The 16,631-nt window shown below is 42.1% G+C and overlaps 1 protein-coding gene across 3 annotated transcripts; it reads right to left on the bottom strand.

Moving 5' to 3' along the window:
* Positions 1-155: 155 nt before the first annotated feature.
* On the bottom strand, positions 156-12,416 carry LOC109759737 (cysteine-rich receptor-like protein kinase 2). Of its 3 annotated transcripts, XR_002232177.4 has the most exons (9): positions 11,532-12,416; positions 10,459-10,584; positions 8,817-8,944; positions 8,431-8,644; positions 7,999-8,230; positions 7,773-7,923; positions 7,027-7,334; positions 5,885-6,143; positions 156-503 (listed from the first exon to the last, which is right to left on the bottom strand). XR_002232177.4 is itself a non-coding variant. In XM_020318577.4 (8 exons), exons 1-8 carry the CDS (start codon positions 12,286-12,288, stop codon positions 500-502), a joined length of 1,920 nt encoding a protein of 639 aa, XP_020174166.3. In that variant the 5' UTR covers positions 12,289-12,416; the 3' UTR covers positions 156-499. The 3 variants fall into 3 exon arrangements, 2 of the variants coding, with proteins under 2 accessions (XP_020174166.3, XP_020174165.3); XM_020318577.4 differs by lacking the exon at positions 5,885-6,143; XM_020318576.4 differs by lacking the exons at positions 156-503; positions 5,885-6,143 and having other exon boundaries at positions 6,910-7,334.
* Positions 12,417-16,631: the final 4,215 nt, after the last annotated feature.

Raw genomic sequence — 16,631 nt, 5'->3', positions numbered from 1 at the left:
GGGCAAAGGTGGCATGGGCCCTTTTCTGTATTCAAAATTTCAAATCTAGGAAGCCAAGACCAATTTCTTTTTTTTTGAATAAAAGAGGGGGCTTCTCACCCCCTCCGATTCTCATTAATGAAAACCAACAAGTTCTCGAACTACAGGACGCTAACTGAAGACGAACCAAAAGGCAGGCAGGGGGTGTGCAACAGCGAAGGCTGAAGCACCCCCTCACCCCAACAACTGGTTTTTGCAGCGCTAAGCATTCAGTACAGCCAAGTTATTACATTCATCCGTAATCTCGAACCAATCTACGAACCAAGCTGCGCAAAAGAGAGGGCTAAAACAAGCAAAGAAACAAGAAGCAACACAGTCCAGTCGTCCTCCAGGGAAGAGTTCTCCATCATTCCAGGCGCAACACATTAGTTCTCCACCCTTGAGAGGCCACGTAGACACCTCTTGCTACCCGTTCTAGCAGTCTTGCCCCCAGCTCCAGCACCTTTTTTTTGCTGCTCCCTTATCTGCAAAATAGACCAATCCACCATCCAATGTGTCATTGCTTTGATTATAGTCATAGGATCAGAGATCCTTTTGTTCTCAAAAATAACCCCGTTTCTAGCTTTCCATAAAGCCCAACAAATAGCAGAAATTCCCACCAGAACAAGTTTTTTATCCTCTTTCCCAAAAGAATTCAACCAAGATCCAAGGCATTCTTGCATTGACAGAGGAGTTCGCCTCAAACCAAAGGTACATTTTAAACTCCAAATCAAAGAAGCAGCTGAACAAGCAAAAAACAGGTGATCCGCAGATTCATCTTTTCCACAAAATACACAATTTTTATCCCCTTTCCACCCTCGTCTCAACAAAGCATCTCTAGTAAGTATACTTTTCCTGATGCTTAGCCACAGGAAAACCTTAATTTTTGCTGGAGTTTGATTTTCCACAGAAATTTCTGTGGGAATCTGAGTCCATCATCCACCATTTTTTTATAAAGTGATTTAACTGTAAATATGCCATTTGCATTAAGAGACCACATTATTTTATCCTTGCCCCCTTTCATTTCAATTTCTTCACATCTACTTTTTAAATTGTTCCAGAGCTCTAAAGTCTCCCCATGCAGGGTCCTTCTAAACCTGAAACCTTGCCATCCTTTTTGGATGGCCTCAGCAACTGTAATATTATGATCAAAACAAATACCATAAATCCTAGGATAAGCTTCTTTTAAACTTTTGTCATCAACCCATATATCTTCCCAGAATCTAGTGTTTTCTCCATTCCCCAATTCTTTTTTAACAAAACTATTAAAAAAAATCCTTGATCTTCATCAAGCTAGACCAAAACTGAGAATCTCCAGGTCTTTTTTTGCTCCTGGATAGGCATTTATCCCCCCCCCCCATATTTTCCTTTTATGACATCTTGCCATAGTCCCTCCTCAGTCTCCATTTTCCAGAACCATTTAGCAAGCAAAGCTATGTTCATTATTTCTAAATTAATGATCCCTAGCCCACCCACATCCTTGGGTAGACAGCAAGTATCCCACTTCACCAGGTGATATTTCTTATTATCTTCATCTTCCTGCCAAACTAGTCTAGCCCTGTAAAAGTCAACCTTTTTCACCACCCCTTTAGGGATTGGATAAAATGACATCATATAGAGAGGAATATTAGTTAGGCAGGCCTGCACTAAAGTGATTCTCCCAGCAATAGAACCTAACAATTTTCCTTGCCAGCATCCACATCTTTTCTCCAGTGTATATTTCTTAATCTGGTTTCAGCTACTGGTAATCCCAAGTATTTCATAGGAATTACCCCCATCTTACAAGTTAGAATCTCCTGATATAGATTTTGTTTCTCTTTTGCTTTCCCGAACAACATCAGTTCACTCTTGTGGAAGTTAATTTTGAGCCCAGACATTTGTTCAAAGGCTCCTAACACAAACTTCAGATTTTGTACACTTTCTGCTTCATCTTTAATCAAAAAGATTGTATCATCCGCATATTGGAGCATATTCACTCCTTTGTTTTCCCCATTACCCAGAACCCCCTTGATCAGGTCATTTTCCAGTGCATTATTCATCAAAATGGCTAATGCATCTGCAGCAAGATCAAACAATAAGGGGGACATGGCATCTCCCTGTCTAAGGTTTTAAAGTATGGTCCAATTTCATCATTAAATTTCACCCCAACATGTCCACCTCTCATAGTCTCCATTACACAGTCACACCATTTATCAGGGAACCCTTTGGCTTTCAACATCTGTATCACAAAGGGCCACTTGATTTTGTCATATGCTTTTTCAAAGTCTACCTTAAAAATTAGAGCATCTTGTTTTTTGCTATGAAAAGTGTTCAAAGCTTCATGTAGTATCACCACCCCCTCCATGATATATCTACCTTTAGTGAAGGCTGTTTGGGTTTTAGAAATAACAGGGGACACACACCTAGTGAGCCTGTTCATCAGCACTTTTGTAATGATTTTAAAGCTCACATTTAACAAGCAAATTGGTCTAAATTTTTGAATTTGTTTGGCATCCGCAGTTTTTGGTATTAATGTGATGATGCCATAATTCAATCTGGCAATGTTAATTTTGCCTCTAGCAAACTCTTCTATTAGAGCTTTAAGATCCCATTTCACCAGGTCCCAAAATTCCTGGTAAAAATCAGCTGGGAACCCATCTGGCCCAGGACTTTTATTCTTTTTCATCCCAAACACCACCTCCTTAATTTCTTCTAGTGAGAAAGGCTCATCAGCTTCTTTTTGTCCTCCTCACTGATTTTGCTAGTTTCCACATCTCTCATTGAGATTTGGGCTTCTTCAGGATGTCCAAACAATTTTTTTGTAAAAGTCATTTATATATTTCATCAGCTCCTCCTCTCCCTCAATCATTCCTTCTTCTTGTTCTAGGGATAGTATTCTATTTTTCCTTCTTCTACCATTTACTTTTGCATGATAATATATTGTATTCCCGTCACCTTCTATAATCTCTCTCTCCTTGTATCTTTGAATTATTTTAATTTCCTCCTGCATCATCACCCTTTTTAGTTGTTCTCTCAACTCTTTCTGTTCTTTTCTGACTTCCACAGTGATTCCCCTAATCTCAGCACTTTTATCTATTTCATCCAATCTTTTGACAATGTCAATTTTTATTTTCCTATACCAAGCATCAACATTTCTGTTCCAACCTTTTGCCTTCTTCCTCAAGTTTCTCATCCTGAGCTGCCATCTTTCTAGTATGTCTCCATAATATCTTTCATTCCAGGTTCTCTGTATTAGTTCCTTAAACCCTTCCCTCAGTGCCCATGCATTTTCATATCTAAATACATATTTGTTTTGATGGTCCTCTCCTTTATCCACATACAAGGATGTATGATCTGACACTTCCCTGGCAAAAGCCTGAAGTATAGTTAAAGGATATTTTTCTTCCCACAATGGGCACATTAAAACCCTATCTAACTTCTCTAAGGTTGGGTCTGTATTGGCCCAAGTAAATTGTCTTCCATTGAGGGGGAGCTCCCTCAATCCAGCCTGCTCAATGATTGCATTGAACATAAATGTCCATTGTTCATTGTGCATAGGCTTGTTCTTTTCCTTTTCATTTCTAATAATATTAAAATCTCCCCCAACCAGACAAGGTAATGGGTTATCATGATATACTCTGGCAAGTTCTGCCAGGAAGCTTGCTTTTCCCTCATTCTGTGCATCGCCATAAACAGTAATTAAGTTCCAATGCATTTTGACAAATTTGTCAAATAGAAACATCCTTACAAAGTAAATCCCTTTCTCAGTGTGTTCAACTTCGAACCTATCCTGATTAATCCCCATCAGAATCCCCCCTGACATTCCTCTTGGCTCATTCCAGCACCAAACAAAATTTCTTCCCCCACACAAATTATGCAGTTCATTCTTAGAAAAAAATTGTTTAATGGTTTCAGAGATCCCAATGAAATCAAGTTTATGGTCTATAATCAGTTCTCTAACATATCTCTTTTTATGATCCTGTTCCAATCCTCTCACATTCCAGAAAACACCTTTCATGTTTGCTATTTATTTGCTTTTGCCCCCTTTTTTCCTTCTGAGCACACCAATCCCAACAGATTGCTTCACACAGCTTGATGCTGGTGAGCTTTTCTTATTCTTCCCCTTTTTTCCTGAGAACATATTTCTCATTTTCATAAATTGTTGCTCTTCCAAATCTGCATCAGAATGTTCTATATCTGAACAGATTTCATCTAAGTCAACATCTCCAGTGTATATATGCACTGGTGTGCTGTGTTTTCCTTCCCCCATGTCACCACTTCTCTCCTCTTGTTTCTTAGTTTCCATTAAATTTTGGAAATACATCTCTCTTCTAGCTATCTCCATTTTTCTAATAATCTCTAAATTTTTATCTATCATTTCAATGGAGCATCCCAAATCAATCCCAACCAGTGAACTAATATGTAATAATGAGGAATTAGCACAATTTAGTTCAGAGTCCTTACCATAATTATCCCTCTCTACAGCCCTTATCTTTGCCAAATCCTCCACTTTCTGGTCTTCTTTCCCTCTGTTTCTAAGGCTCCTTTTCAATTCAACTTCTTTGTCTTCATCATTTCTCTCTATCACCTCCACTCCATGTAACTCTGCAAGTCTTTGTCCCAAAGTACCCACTGATTCTTGACTTGCATTATAGTCAGTAGGTTCATTATACTTTCCAGATCCTGTTTCCTCTTTCTTTTCTTGGTTCTCCTTTTCATAATCTTCCACTTCTAGATTGGCCAACTCCATCTCATATTGCTCTCTGTTAGCAGCCTCATGTTCCAACTTCAATATATCCTCTCTTTGTTTTTCAATCAAGCTCTCAAGATTTTTCTGTGTGTTCTCCAGGTCTCTAATTCTCTTATCAGCCTTATTTCACAAGGCACTCTGTCTAGCTTTTTCCTCTTCCAAAATCTGGATTTTTCTAAACATGATATCCATTTCTTTCTGCATCTTTCCTCTCTCAGCAGCCAAGACCAATTTCAACACAGTTTATAGTAGGCAAAACAGAACTAGAAACTCTGAAACACAAACGGCCAGAACGCCTAAGCTTAACCTAGCTAGCTAAGAACACCTTAATAACCTCGAATATAGGTCAACTATTATGGTTTTTGGTTTATCACTATCTTTTTTTTCTAGAACATCAACACGAGAGCTCATAACATAAAAATAAAACAAAAACTCGACCAGCAGGCACTAGCCCCCGTGGTTGAAACACAAACGTTCAGAACGCCTGAGCTTAACCATAGCTAAGAACAACTTACCTGAATAACCTAGAACGAAGATCAACTATTGTGGTTTTCAGTTTATCACTATCCTTTTTTACCATTATTATCAACATGAGAGCTCATAATATAAAAATAAAACAAAAACTCGACCAACAGGCACTAGCACCCGTGGCATTTCTCTTTAGAAGAACAGCCAAGCACCATCAACAGGAGAGTTCATATACAATAGTATAATGATATACTCATATAAGAGCTCTATGATACAATAATTTGCTAATACTATAGACGGGTAGTATGATAATTGAAAATCTGTCTACATCAATTACAGGATGAATTGTCTCCATCACATAATGTGAAACAATATATTGGTGTGCAACAACTTGGATGCTCACTACCTGAACGTTGTGTAGTGAAGTCAGCTTATGTGGCACACACTAAGGCAGGGGAAGCCAAAAAAGATAAGTAGACCGCTCGATAGTGCTAGACCACTGACACACACATAACAGGTTAAAATATGAATAATGTGAGTGTCAGAATTTCTTGACCAGCACATAAAGCTATTAGTACATAGATTAAGAAACACAGGATAACTATTTATCAAAAATATGATATTCAGGAGTAACCTTAATTCTGAGTTAACTAATAAATTAATGATTACCTATGTGACAGCATCAAAGAATTTTAGTAGTCAGTCTGTAGGACGACAAATCATCTCCAACTTTCTGAGCAATCCCAAATATACAATTATATTGCTGCCATGGAAAGGTTATTAGCCCATGCAGAACCAACATAAGCCTCTATATATTGGTTTCCGGTCTTCCCTCTCATTTGCACTTTGTATCAGCAACTGTTGTCGCATCCACCATAACTTATCAGATATGACATTGTTTCCAACAAAGTGCAGGGTGGTGTCACCCCTGCTAATTCAACAAAGAGGGGATGTAGTTAGGTGGAGCGTCATGTACTTTGTGTATTCTATGTGTATGAATAAATAAATAAAATTATTAGGTTTACTCAATACTTAGCTTATCAGAAAGGATGCGTGCAGAGTTCCAAGTGCTGTAGCTTACTTTGACATTCATGAAAACTGGAAAGTACAGCAAAACATTTCCCTAAGTTTGTAACCAAATTTAAGGGCTTCCTGTAGGTGTTGGCTGAGGCTTGTACGACACAACGTCTCTATCATAATTTTTTTGAAAATCAGTATGTAGAAAGGACCAGTCACTTGTTAGCACCGCCTAATTAGGGGTCAGCTAAAGTTTCTTGAACCACATGAAAGGGTACCTGTCCTCTCACACACAAAAAAGAAATGCCTGTCCTCTCACACACAAAAAAGAAGTGCTTGTCCCCAGTATGGATTTATGTCTGGTAGCTAATTTTCAGTTGTATATGCTCCCTATTTCGATTTAGATGAGTGGGTAAACCAGCATATTCTAAGGTTGTTTTACTATAGCGACCACAACTCAGAAATCAGAATTCATATTCACAGCATACGAGCTAGAATACCTTGACATCAAGGTAAATTCTTGATTGTGAAAATGCAGACCGAAGCATAGAACAAGGGACACGAAGAATGGTCTCAGATCGTCGATGTCACGCAAGCACACACTTGTAACATGCATGAGGGTCATATACTTACACGAACAAAAGAGGAATTTCAAACAATTACACTGCTCTCATATATACTGACAAGTACGCATCCACTCATTGATATGTAAAATATAGATACACAATTGTAGTTACAAATCAATCACTATCACACAAGAAAAATGCAGTCACACGCAATACAACGCCTTTTACCTGGCTGAAAACTGTGAAATAGAGACAGTGGCCCTGGATGCAGAGGATGAACTTGAGGAGGATGTTTCACCTCGCACTCTACTTGTTGAATCAATAAATGTGGGCCTTGTGGGCTTTAATTCTGAAGAATTTCTAGACAACAACAACACAACCACCTCTGACATCGTTGGCCTTGAAGCAACCGCTGATTGAGTGCACAGAAGTGCTATCTCTATTATTTTCTTTACCTCTTCTGGCTTGTATTCTTCACGATTCAACAATTCGTCCACCAAGCTAATCAAGTTCTCATTTTCATATAACTTCCATGCCTGTACAATCGACATGCATAAGAAAATATCTAATTGACTATCTCAAGATAGCATAGTGTGTGTACATAATGAAACCTCAATATAATAAGTACACAATGATCGTATGAACCATTAAAGCCTTTTTCCAAGATAAACATGGAATTCTCCAAAGTATAATCCTGATCTTTATGAAGATTTTCTGGAGAAGCATAAACAGTACTAGGCAATGCTTACTTAGAAAGAATTTTATCAATTACTGTACTTGTTAAGTCAGCAGTGCATAGAGTGAGAAAACCAGCCCAGGAATTCACATCACAAAATTAGGAAGTGGAACTAAAACTAAATACACCCACAAGGACATATCAAAGACTTGTGTAAGTGGTTATGTGAAATATGCAAGTCATATGCGGTAATTTACAGCACCAAGAAAAGACAAGTTTTCAGAAGAAAGATGGATACCGATTCAAGTAGGTACTGTGTTTCAGGCTCCAGCCTTGTATCATTGCTCTTCCGACCACTTATTATTTCCAGAATGACTACGCCAAAGCTGTATGTGTCAACCTTCTCTGATAGTTGGCCATGGATTGCGTACTCAGGAGCAGTGTAACCCCTGTTCAATAGTAAAATATAATCATCAGAAAAATAGGCTAGATGTCCAATGTAATATTTGAATGTTCAAACTTACAGTGTTCCTGCAAATTTAGTGCTGAGATGGCTATGATCATCAGGTAGGAGCCTTGCCAAACCAAAATCAGCAATCTTAGGCTGAAAGTCATCATCAAGAAGAACATTGCTAGATTTAATATCACGGTGTATGATACACACATGGAACTCTTCATGAAGATATGCAAGGCCACGAGCCATGCCAACAATGATGTTAAATCGTTGCTTCCAGTTAAGTGTTCCACGTCTCTCACCTGTTATACCAGAATGTGTGAATGTGAGGTCATTATTTAAGAGGTGCAAGTCAGCACTGTCACAAGCTAATCAACTCGGTTTGCAAGATAAACTGAGTAATTGCCTTCCCAAAAACTTAAACAACGAATATCAGACACACCATATAGGATATTTTCCCACATGTCAAGTAAATGACGAAGCAAGGATCAAAGGAGCATACCGAAGAGGAACTTGTCAAGGCTATTGTTTGCCATATATTCATAAACAAGCAGGCATTCGGAACCCTTGCGAGAACAACCAAGAAGCCTTACAAGATTTCGGTGATGAACATTGCTAATCAACTTCACCTCACTTTCAAAATCTGCTTTGGCCCTGCTGGTTTGCATTACTGTCAATCTTTTTACTGCAACAGTTTTCCCATTTTTCAGCAAACCCTGTTAGAAAGACAATTTTGAATTATCATTTTGCAATAAACTAATAAAGTACTGCAAAAGGCAACTTGGTGATCAGTGACCAGAATATTCTTATTCTGTTTTTCCGTTGTGTAGCATTGCCTTTTGTCTGCAAATCTTCGTGAGTGGATTAAACATTTGAAGATCACTATACCTTAAATACATCTCCAAAACCACCTTCTCCAAGTTTATTTTTCTCACTGAAATTATTGGTTGCAACCTTAAGATCATGATAGTAAAAACTGGTTGGACCTTGTAGTTCCGTTGCTCCAAGTATATCACCTAAAAGAACATACCGGCATATGAGGAAACACAGACGCAAACAAAGATTAATCATTCTTTTCCAATTAACTTTCCAGAAACAAATTAGTGCGCAAAATACGGCAACTTTTAAAAAAATGTAGCTAATAACACTTGCAAATGTCAAACCAATGTAAATGTTCATGGCTAAACTCCAATACATTTAATAAAGTATGCCCTTGTAAAATTAGGCAATTCCTGGAGTTTCCATAACCTGGTTGTTCTGAATAATGCTTGGACAAACAGAACCTGTCCCTACCAATCAACACTTTATGTTTACTTGAATAGTGCAACACAAATAACAGAAAAAGGAGACAATATCAAGAGAAAAGGAGAACAGAACACATACAAAATTAAAGGTCTGCAACATAACTATAAATTATGGGATAGGTACAAAGGTGCGGCCTGGAACCCAGAGCACATGCTCCTGCCTCCTGGCTAGAAAATAGTTTCAGAATGTAAAAAATTCTGAAATATGTACGTTCTCTGGTCACTTTATACTTGTAAATTCTAAATATACGACCAAATTTGTCTTGGACAAAAGAGACAAATGGTTGTAGTCACACTGTTCAAACAATAAGTTGAACACTATCCTTTTGTGAGGGTAGATTTCATTATATTTTTGCATGAATTTTGCAGGTGCTCATTTTATAACATGATGCACATCTGTAAACATTTTGAGGTCACTTGAAGATGCACAAGTAGGCAAAAACCCATATCTCAAGCACACAACCTTGCATGTACGGAATCCACTTTATATTTAATATCACCAAATCTGTCTTTGTTCCATGGTGCAAAAATGGTCGCTTTTATGAAAATTCACAGGCATATAAAGGAGCCTAACATTTGAATTTATATTTTTCCAAAATTCTTTTATGTTCTGAAATGCTTTTTCTAAAGTATACAACAAATTCTAAACACAGTTTTTAAATTTATCGTTCACTGCAGGAGGACGTGCCACCAAAAACATTTTTGTTCCTTTAGACATTATGATACAACAGAGAGGAAATCAAAGTGTGTGGGGCACAACTATGAAAACATGTCTACTTCTGCCTTTGGAAAAAATGCAACGTCAATCTTTATATCCAGGGAATTCCGTAGGATGTAAATTATCAACTGCGATTAATTACATACCTGCCTTAGTAATCAAAGGCAGTCTAGTTATATACCTGCCTTAATAATCAAAGGCAGTCTAACTATATTAGAAATGGAAGTGATTCGGATAGCACTGAAAATCTTGTGTATCATGCCGGCATCAATAGATGATTGATGACCATTGGTGATAGCTACACACTGCATGTCATCATCCTCACAGGACAATAGTGGCATGACATTGCAGATGTTCTCATGAAAGGCAACACAGAATTTACAAAATCACTTGACTACCCAAGAGACGGTTCCATGATAAATGACAGCAACTTTGACCATGTTACTAAGATTAGACTGAAAACTTGACAAGAACCAAAGAGCTTTAACTTCACAAAAACAGCATTTACCTCTCCGAGGCTTCTGCAGCTTCCTAGAACGACGGATCCACAACAAAGCTAGTAACCCTAGAAGCAACAGGAAGGCTACACCTCCCAAAATTCCTCCTATGATGGCTCCCTTCCCTCTTGATTTTCCTGAACCAAATCATGAATTGTGAGATCTGAACTGAAGACGAACTTTCAATTGGAACCTTTTTCTTCATTTATTTTTTTGTAAAATTATACAGCAATCAAATTATCATTAAAGTTCAAGCCAACCCGACGACTGGTGCAAATTAACATGCCTTTATATTACTAACAAAAATAGAGAACTTCAAGGTTCAATCTCACCCCAAACATTGGATTCCAAATGTACAAAAATATGACCCCGGAGGATCGAAAGCTGAAGTTTTAACTTATTTTCTCATGCATCACATAACTAATTCTCCATGAAGTCCTCAATCTGCTGCTTCTACACACCCCCTATACCAAAAGTTTTGCACATAATCTGGCTAATCAGTGCAGCAAATGTTTCTAATTTTTTTCCTAGATTCAAATCTCCCTGGAACAGAAGCATTATAATTGTTATCGATAACTGATCTGGTAATCATAACTATTTTTAAGAGTTATAATTCCATTTGTTACCCCCTAAGTTTCACGTTTGCAACAGCAAATACCTCATTTAGCAGATTTTTCACATTTTTACCACATTTAAGCAAACCTGTCAGAACGTTGAAAAAATAAATAAAAAGGAGTAAAATGTGGCACAAGTCTGCTTAAATGGGGTAAAAATGTGAAAAATCTATTACATTGGGTAATTGCTGCCACAAACGTGAAGCTTAGGGGTAAACAGTGAAATTAACTATATCTCTAATTTGCAACGTAGGACTAATAACTGCGGAAAAGATTAGGACAATTTTAAACAAGGATATGCTGCAGCAATGAGACTTTGGGAACTCGTCGATAAAAATCTGTACCGGTCGTGCAAGCAACAAACATGGACAGCGAGCCAAAGATGGCCTCGTTACACCGCAAAACTATAAAAAACTTCTCGAAGCTAGTAGTATGTTAACAACTCACGCAAAACACGAGGATGAACTCACCAGAGCGCAAGTATGCCGCCAGGTCTACGGTGGCATTAGCTGGGAAGAACCGCTTATCAGAGTACTTCATGAAGCATCCGGCGTCCACGGCGCGGCCGTCGGAATTGGGCGAGCAGCCGCCAATGTTCCTAGAAGCCACCTGCAGGCACTGCGCGCAGCCCCCCGCCCCGACCGTCTCCACGCACTGCGCCATCGCGTACACGCCGGCCCCCGCGGCGGCCGCGGCAAGCCTCGGGGCGCGCGGCACCGCGGCCGCGAGGTCGCCGATCAGCGCTCGCACCGCGCCGTCGAAGCCGCCGCCTGCCACGGCGGAGCCATTGCAGAGCTGCGTGTTGCCGGGGAGCGTGGACTGGTCGAAGAAAGCCGCGCTCTCGTACCGTATGACGCAGCCGTCGAGGATGGCGCGCCCGCCGTTGGCGGCGCCGCAGGAGGCGCGGATGCGCGCCGCGGCGGCGTCGAAGCAAGCGACGCAGTCCCTCCCTGTGACGTACGGGCGGCACTGCGCCAGCGCGAACGCCGGCGCGGCGGCGCGCGGCTCCGAGGCCGTGGCGAAGCCCCCGGCGGAGAGGTTGGCGCGGAGCTTGGCGAAGGTGGAATTGAGGGCGACGAGGAAGGCGGCCGTGGGCGTGGCGTTGTACTGGCTGCACCCCAGGTTGAGCAGGATGGCCTGCGGGTCGGCGACGGCGGACGGGGCCAGCGCGGAGGCGAGTGCCAGCACTAGAGCCGGCAGCAGCGGGAGGCAAGCCATGCGGTGCATCGGCACCGCCGGCTGCCGGAGGGAAGGGGGAGGAGATATCGCCGTGGCCGCTGGGTTTTGGACGAGAGCGGCGCGGCAAGGGTGGTGTGATGGGGGATGGATTGATTTGTGTTGAATGGCCGGGTCGGGAAGTGTGGAACAGCTGATTGGTTCGAGGTGGTATAAATATTGGGATGAGCGATAGTCCTGTGTCACGTCCAGCTTCGTTTTAATAATTTATTTTCAAGAAGCAATCTCACTCTCTCTTGCATTGCATGTCGCCGGATTCCGAATGCCTTTGTTTAATCAGAACTGAAAACGGCTGAGGTGTTCGGTGGCGTGAATGTGTTGACGATCGGCTGCTATTCTTGTGATTGTTGGGCACTAGCTTGGTTCCTTGCTAAAAAAATTGACCGTCTATGCGAACATACTCCAAGATTATTGGGGAAGCAGAGGGTGCAACGATTGTAATGTGAGAGCAAGTATAATACTCCCTTTGTCCTAAAATATAAAAACGTTTTTAATACTACATTAATGTCAAAAACATTCTTTCTCGCAAAAAAGAGAGTCAAAAACGTTCTTATATTATGGGACGGAGGGAGTAGATCCTACTCAGGAGGCTATAAGATGTTCCACATCAGCAAAATCCTAATTGGAGGAAAGAGAAGGCAAGAGAGAGAAGGGAGCGGGCTCTCCATGTATCCTTGGGCTACAACACAAGCTACGATGACATCGAGCCAGCATGCAGCCGGTGGCAAGACTAAAGACAGACGCTTATTTCTACAAGCCAATCAATATACGTTTCCTTTGCCCATCTTGGCATGCATGCATTGAATATTATAGCTTATCTGTAGCGAGCTTATTATATGAGTACTTTTGTAGGAAGGCTACAACAAATGTGGCACTAGCATAGAGCCGGCAACGGGCTCTTCTATTAAGCATGCTCTGAAAATAGTTGGAGTGATTTGGGAGCAACTAACCAGCGGGTGGCCCCACTCATGTTCCCAACCTTAGCTGACACCAACGGTCTCCTCCATGATGTCGTCTCGGTCCCCTCATCTCCTCCGCCTTGCGGCCTCGTCGACAGCAAAAGAAGTGGGGTCCACCCATTTTCTTTTTTTCTTTGGTATTGTTTCCCTAACGACGGACGTGTTGGGGAACGTAGTAATTTTAAAAAATTTCCTACGCACACGCAAGATCATGGTGATGCATAGCAACGAGAGGGGAGAGTGTTGTCCACGTACCCTCGTAGACCGACAGCGGAAGCGTTATCACAACGCGGTTGATGTAGTCATACGTCTTCACGATCCGACCGATCAAGTACCGAACGCACGGCACCTCCGAGTTCTACACACGTTCAGCTCGATGACGTCCCTCGAACTCCGATCCAGCCGAGTGTTGAGGGAGAGTTTCGTCAGCACGACGGCGTGGTGACGATGATGATGTACCACCGACACAGGGCTTCGCCTAAGCTCCGCAACGGTATTATCGAGGTGTAATATGGTGGAGGGGGCACCGCACACGGCTAAGAGATCTCAAGGATCAATTGTTGTGTCTCTGGGGTGCCCCCCTGCCCCCGTATATAAAAGAGCAAGGGAGGAGGAGGCCGGCCCTAGGAGGGGGCGCACCAAGTGTGGAGTCCTACTAGGACTCCCTAGTCCTAGTAGGATTCCACCTCCCATATGGAATAGGAAAAGAGGAAGGGAAAAAGAGAAGGAAGGAAGGGGGCGCCCCCCTTCCCTAGTCCAATTCGGACCAGACCAAGGGGAGGGGTGCGGCCACCCTTGAGGCCCTTTTCCTTCTTTCCCGTATGGCCCAATAAGGCCCGATACGTATTCCCGTAACTCTCCGGTACTCCAAAAAATACCCGAATCGCTCGGAACCTTTCCGAAGTCCGAATATAGTCGTCCAATATATCGATCTTTACGTCTCGACCATTTCGAGACTCCTCGTCATGTCCCCGATCTCATCCGGGACTCCGAACTCCTTTGGTACATCAACATACATAAACTCATAATAAAACTGTCATCGTAACGTTAAGCGTGCGGACCCTACGGGTTCGAGAACTACATAGACATGACCGAGGCACGTCTCCGGTCAATAACCAATAGCGGGACCTGGATGCCCATATTGGCTCCCACATATTCTACGAAGATCTTTATCGGTCAGACCGCATAACAACATACGTTGTTCCCTTTGTCATCGGTATGTTACTTGCCCGAGATTCGATCGTCGGTATCTCGATACCTAGTTCAATCTCGTTACCGGCAAGTCTCTTTACTCGTTCCGTAACACATCATCCCGCAACTAACTTATTAGTCACAATGCTTGCAAGGCTTATAGTGATGTGCATTACCGAGTGGGCCCAGAGATACCTCTCCGACAATTGGAGTGACAAATCCTAATCTCGAAATACGCCAACCCAACAAGTACCTTTGGAGACACCTGTAGAGCACCTTTATAATCACCCATTTACGTTGTGACATTTGGTAGCACACAAAGTGTTCCTCCGGTAAACGGGAGTTGCATAATCTCATAGTCATAGGAACATGTATAAGTCATGAAGAAAGCAATAGCAACATACTAAACGATCGAGTGCTAAGCTAACGGAATGGGTCAAGTCAATCACGTCATTCTCCTAATGAGGTGATCTCGTTAATCAAATGACAACTTATGTCTATGGCTAGGAAACATAACCATCTTTGATTAACGAGCTAGTCAAGTAGAGGCATACTAGTGACACTGTTTGTCTATGTATTCACACATGTATTATGTTTCCGGTTAATACAATTCTAGCATGAATAATAAACATTTATCATGATATAAGGAAATATATAATACTTTATTATTGCCTCTAGGGCATATTTCCTTCAGGACGGAGGTGGTGGCCAAGGTTGTCAGAATCACGATTCCATTGTAGGATTCTACGACTTTACGATCCAAACTAACCCCTCTGATTCTACGATTTTGATCTCTAGAATCTACGTTTCTACGATCCTGGTAGTGAAGATTCTACGATTTGCGATCCTTCCATCGGAGCTCCGATCCGATTCAGAATCACGATTCTGACAACCTTGGTGGTGGCGGCAATGGCGTGTTGGAATAAGGTTTCTTCGGTCTCTCCCTACCTCAACAGCGTCTGATTTGACGCTGATAAACGGCCTATGAGAGTTTGTATCCCCAAATTTGTTGGCTCTTTTCAGATCAAGATCTTGGTAGTTTGTTCGTCTATAAATGAGAGCAATTGGCTGGCTATTAGTGCGGTGGCTTTGACATCTTTTTGTGTCGTTCTGTGGCATGTTCCAGCTTCTCAATTCAATAGTGTGGGTTAAGTCGATGATGACCTACGGCGAAGTCGGAGTCGTTTGTTTGGTGTTTAGGGATGGCGATGACGCCTCTAGGGGAGGAGTGATGACAATGATACATGTGTGTTGTCTCGGCGAGACCCTCTTTGAAGTGGTATGAGAGGGTATCTTATGTGTGCCGCTCAGCGGTTGTGACGGTTTTTCGCCCGGTTTTCCATTATTAATTGGGCAATCTGGTTTTCCTTAATTAACCTAGCAACTCTTTTCTTCTTACTAAATGTAGGAGTCATGCCATTTCGAGAAAAAACTATCTGAAGTGGTGGCGAACTGGCGATGGATTACAAGTCTGTATTGCGTGGGGCGATTCTCCAATTGATGCTTTTTTAGCATGTGTGTTTCAAGGTCCAAGATTGCTATTGCAGTCTTAAAAGTCTTGGTTCATTGCAATTTTCGATTTTCGATGGACGCCGCACAATTGGAGGAAGAAGTTTCGATGTAATTTTATTTTTCTCTAGTTTTTATCTTTTGTTTCTATATATAAGGCAATAATACATGCCAAAAGGCAATTTTTTTTTGCAAAAAGCGTCAGATCTATTATAAAGTTCACCGGAAGTACAAAGCATCTCAAACATAATAAAAATTATATCGAGATTCCGAGACCACCAAGCAACCACTAGATTGCCGCCAGAACGAGCCACCGACGCACCGTTGCCACCACTCCCCTGTCGGAGCCGGCTTGACCTTGTCGATGACAGTAGAGAAGTCTTCGTGCACGGACCTCAGCAAGACAAAAAGACCCCCCCCCCGCTCCCACTCGACCCCGTAACCCTCGCCGCTGCCACCGCCACCTCCCCCGCCCGATCCCGGCCGGTTCCGGCGGGCCTCACTAGCGCGCAGGCCAGATCCGAGTTCTCCTCCCTCCGCTCCTCCGTTCCCTCCCTCTCATTCCCCCCGTGTCGCCTCCCCAAGCGAGGCGACCGGGGGGCTCCTCTCGCCGCCCCCAGCTTCCCCCCTCCCCTAGCGCTCCTCCCGCCGCCGCCGGCCTGCGCCACCGGGCCC

This window comes from Aegilops tauschii, chromosome 1, assembly GCF_002575655.3.
Source record: "Aegilops tauschii subsp. strangulata cultivar AL8/78 chromosome 1, Aet v6.0, whole genome shotgun sequence".
NCBI lineage: Eukaryota > Viridiplantae > Streptophyta > Magnoliopsida > Poales > Poaceae > Aegilops > Aegilops tauschii.
Note: the sequence above shows the minus strand (reverse complement) of the source record. Positions and strands in the feature narration are given on the sequence as shown.

Coding starts and splice junctions, on each gene's coding strand:
- LOC109759737 (XM_020318577.4), bottom strand. CDS start 12,288: ATGCACCGCATGGCTTGCCTCCCGCTGCTGCCGGCTCTAGTGCTGGCA. Junction 8,645..8,816: donor GTTTTGGAGATGTATTTAAG/GTATAGTGATCT, acceptor TCTTTCTAACAG/GGTTTGCTGAAAAATGGGAA. Junction 7,335..7,772: donor CACAGTACCTACTTGAATCG/GTATCCATCTTT, acceptor TCGATTGTACAG/GCATGGAAGTTATATGAAAA.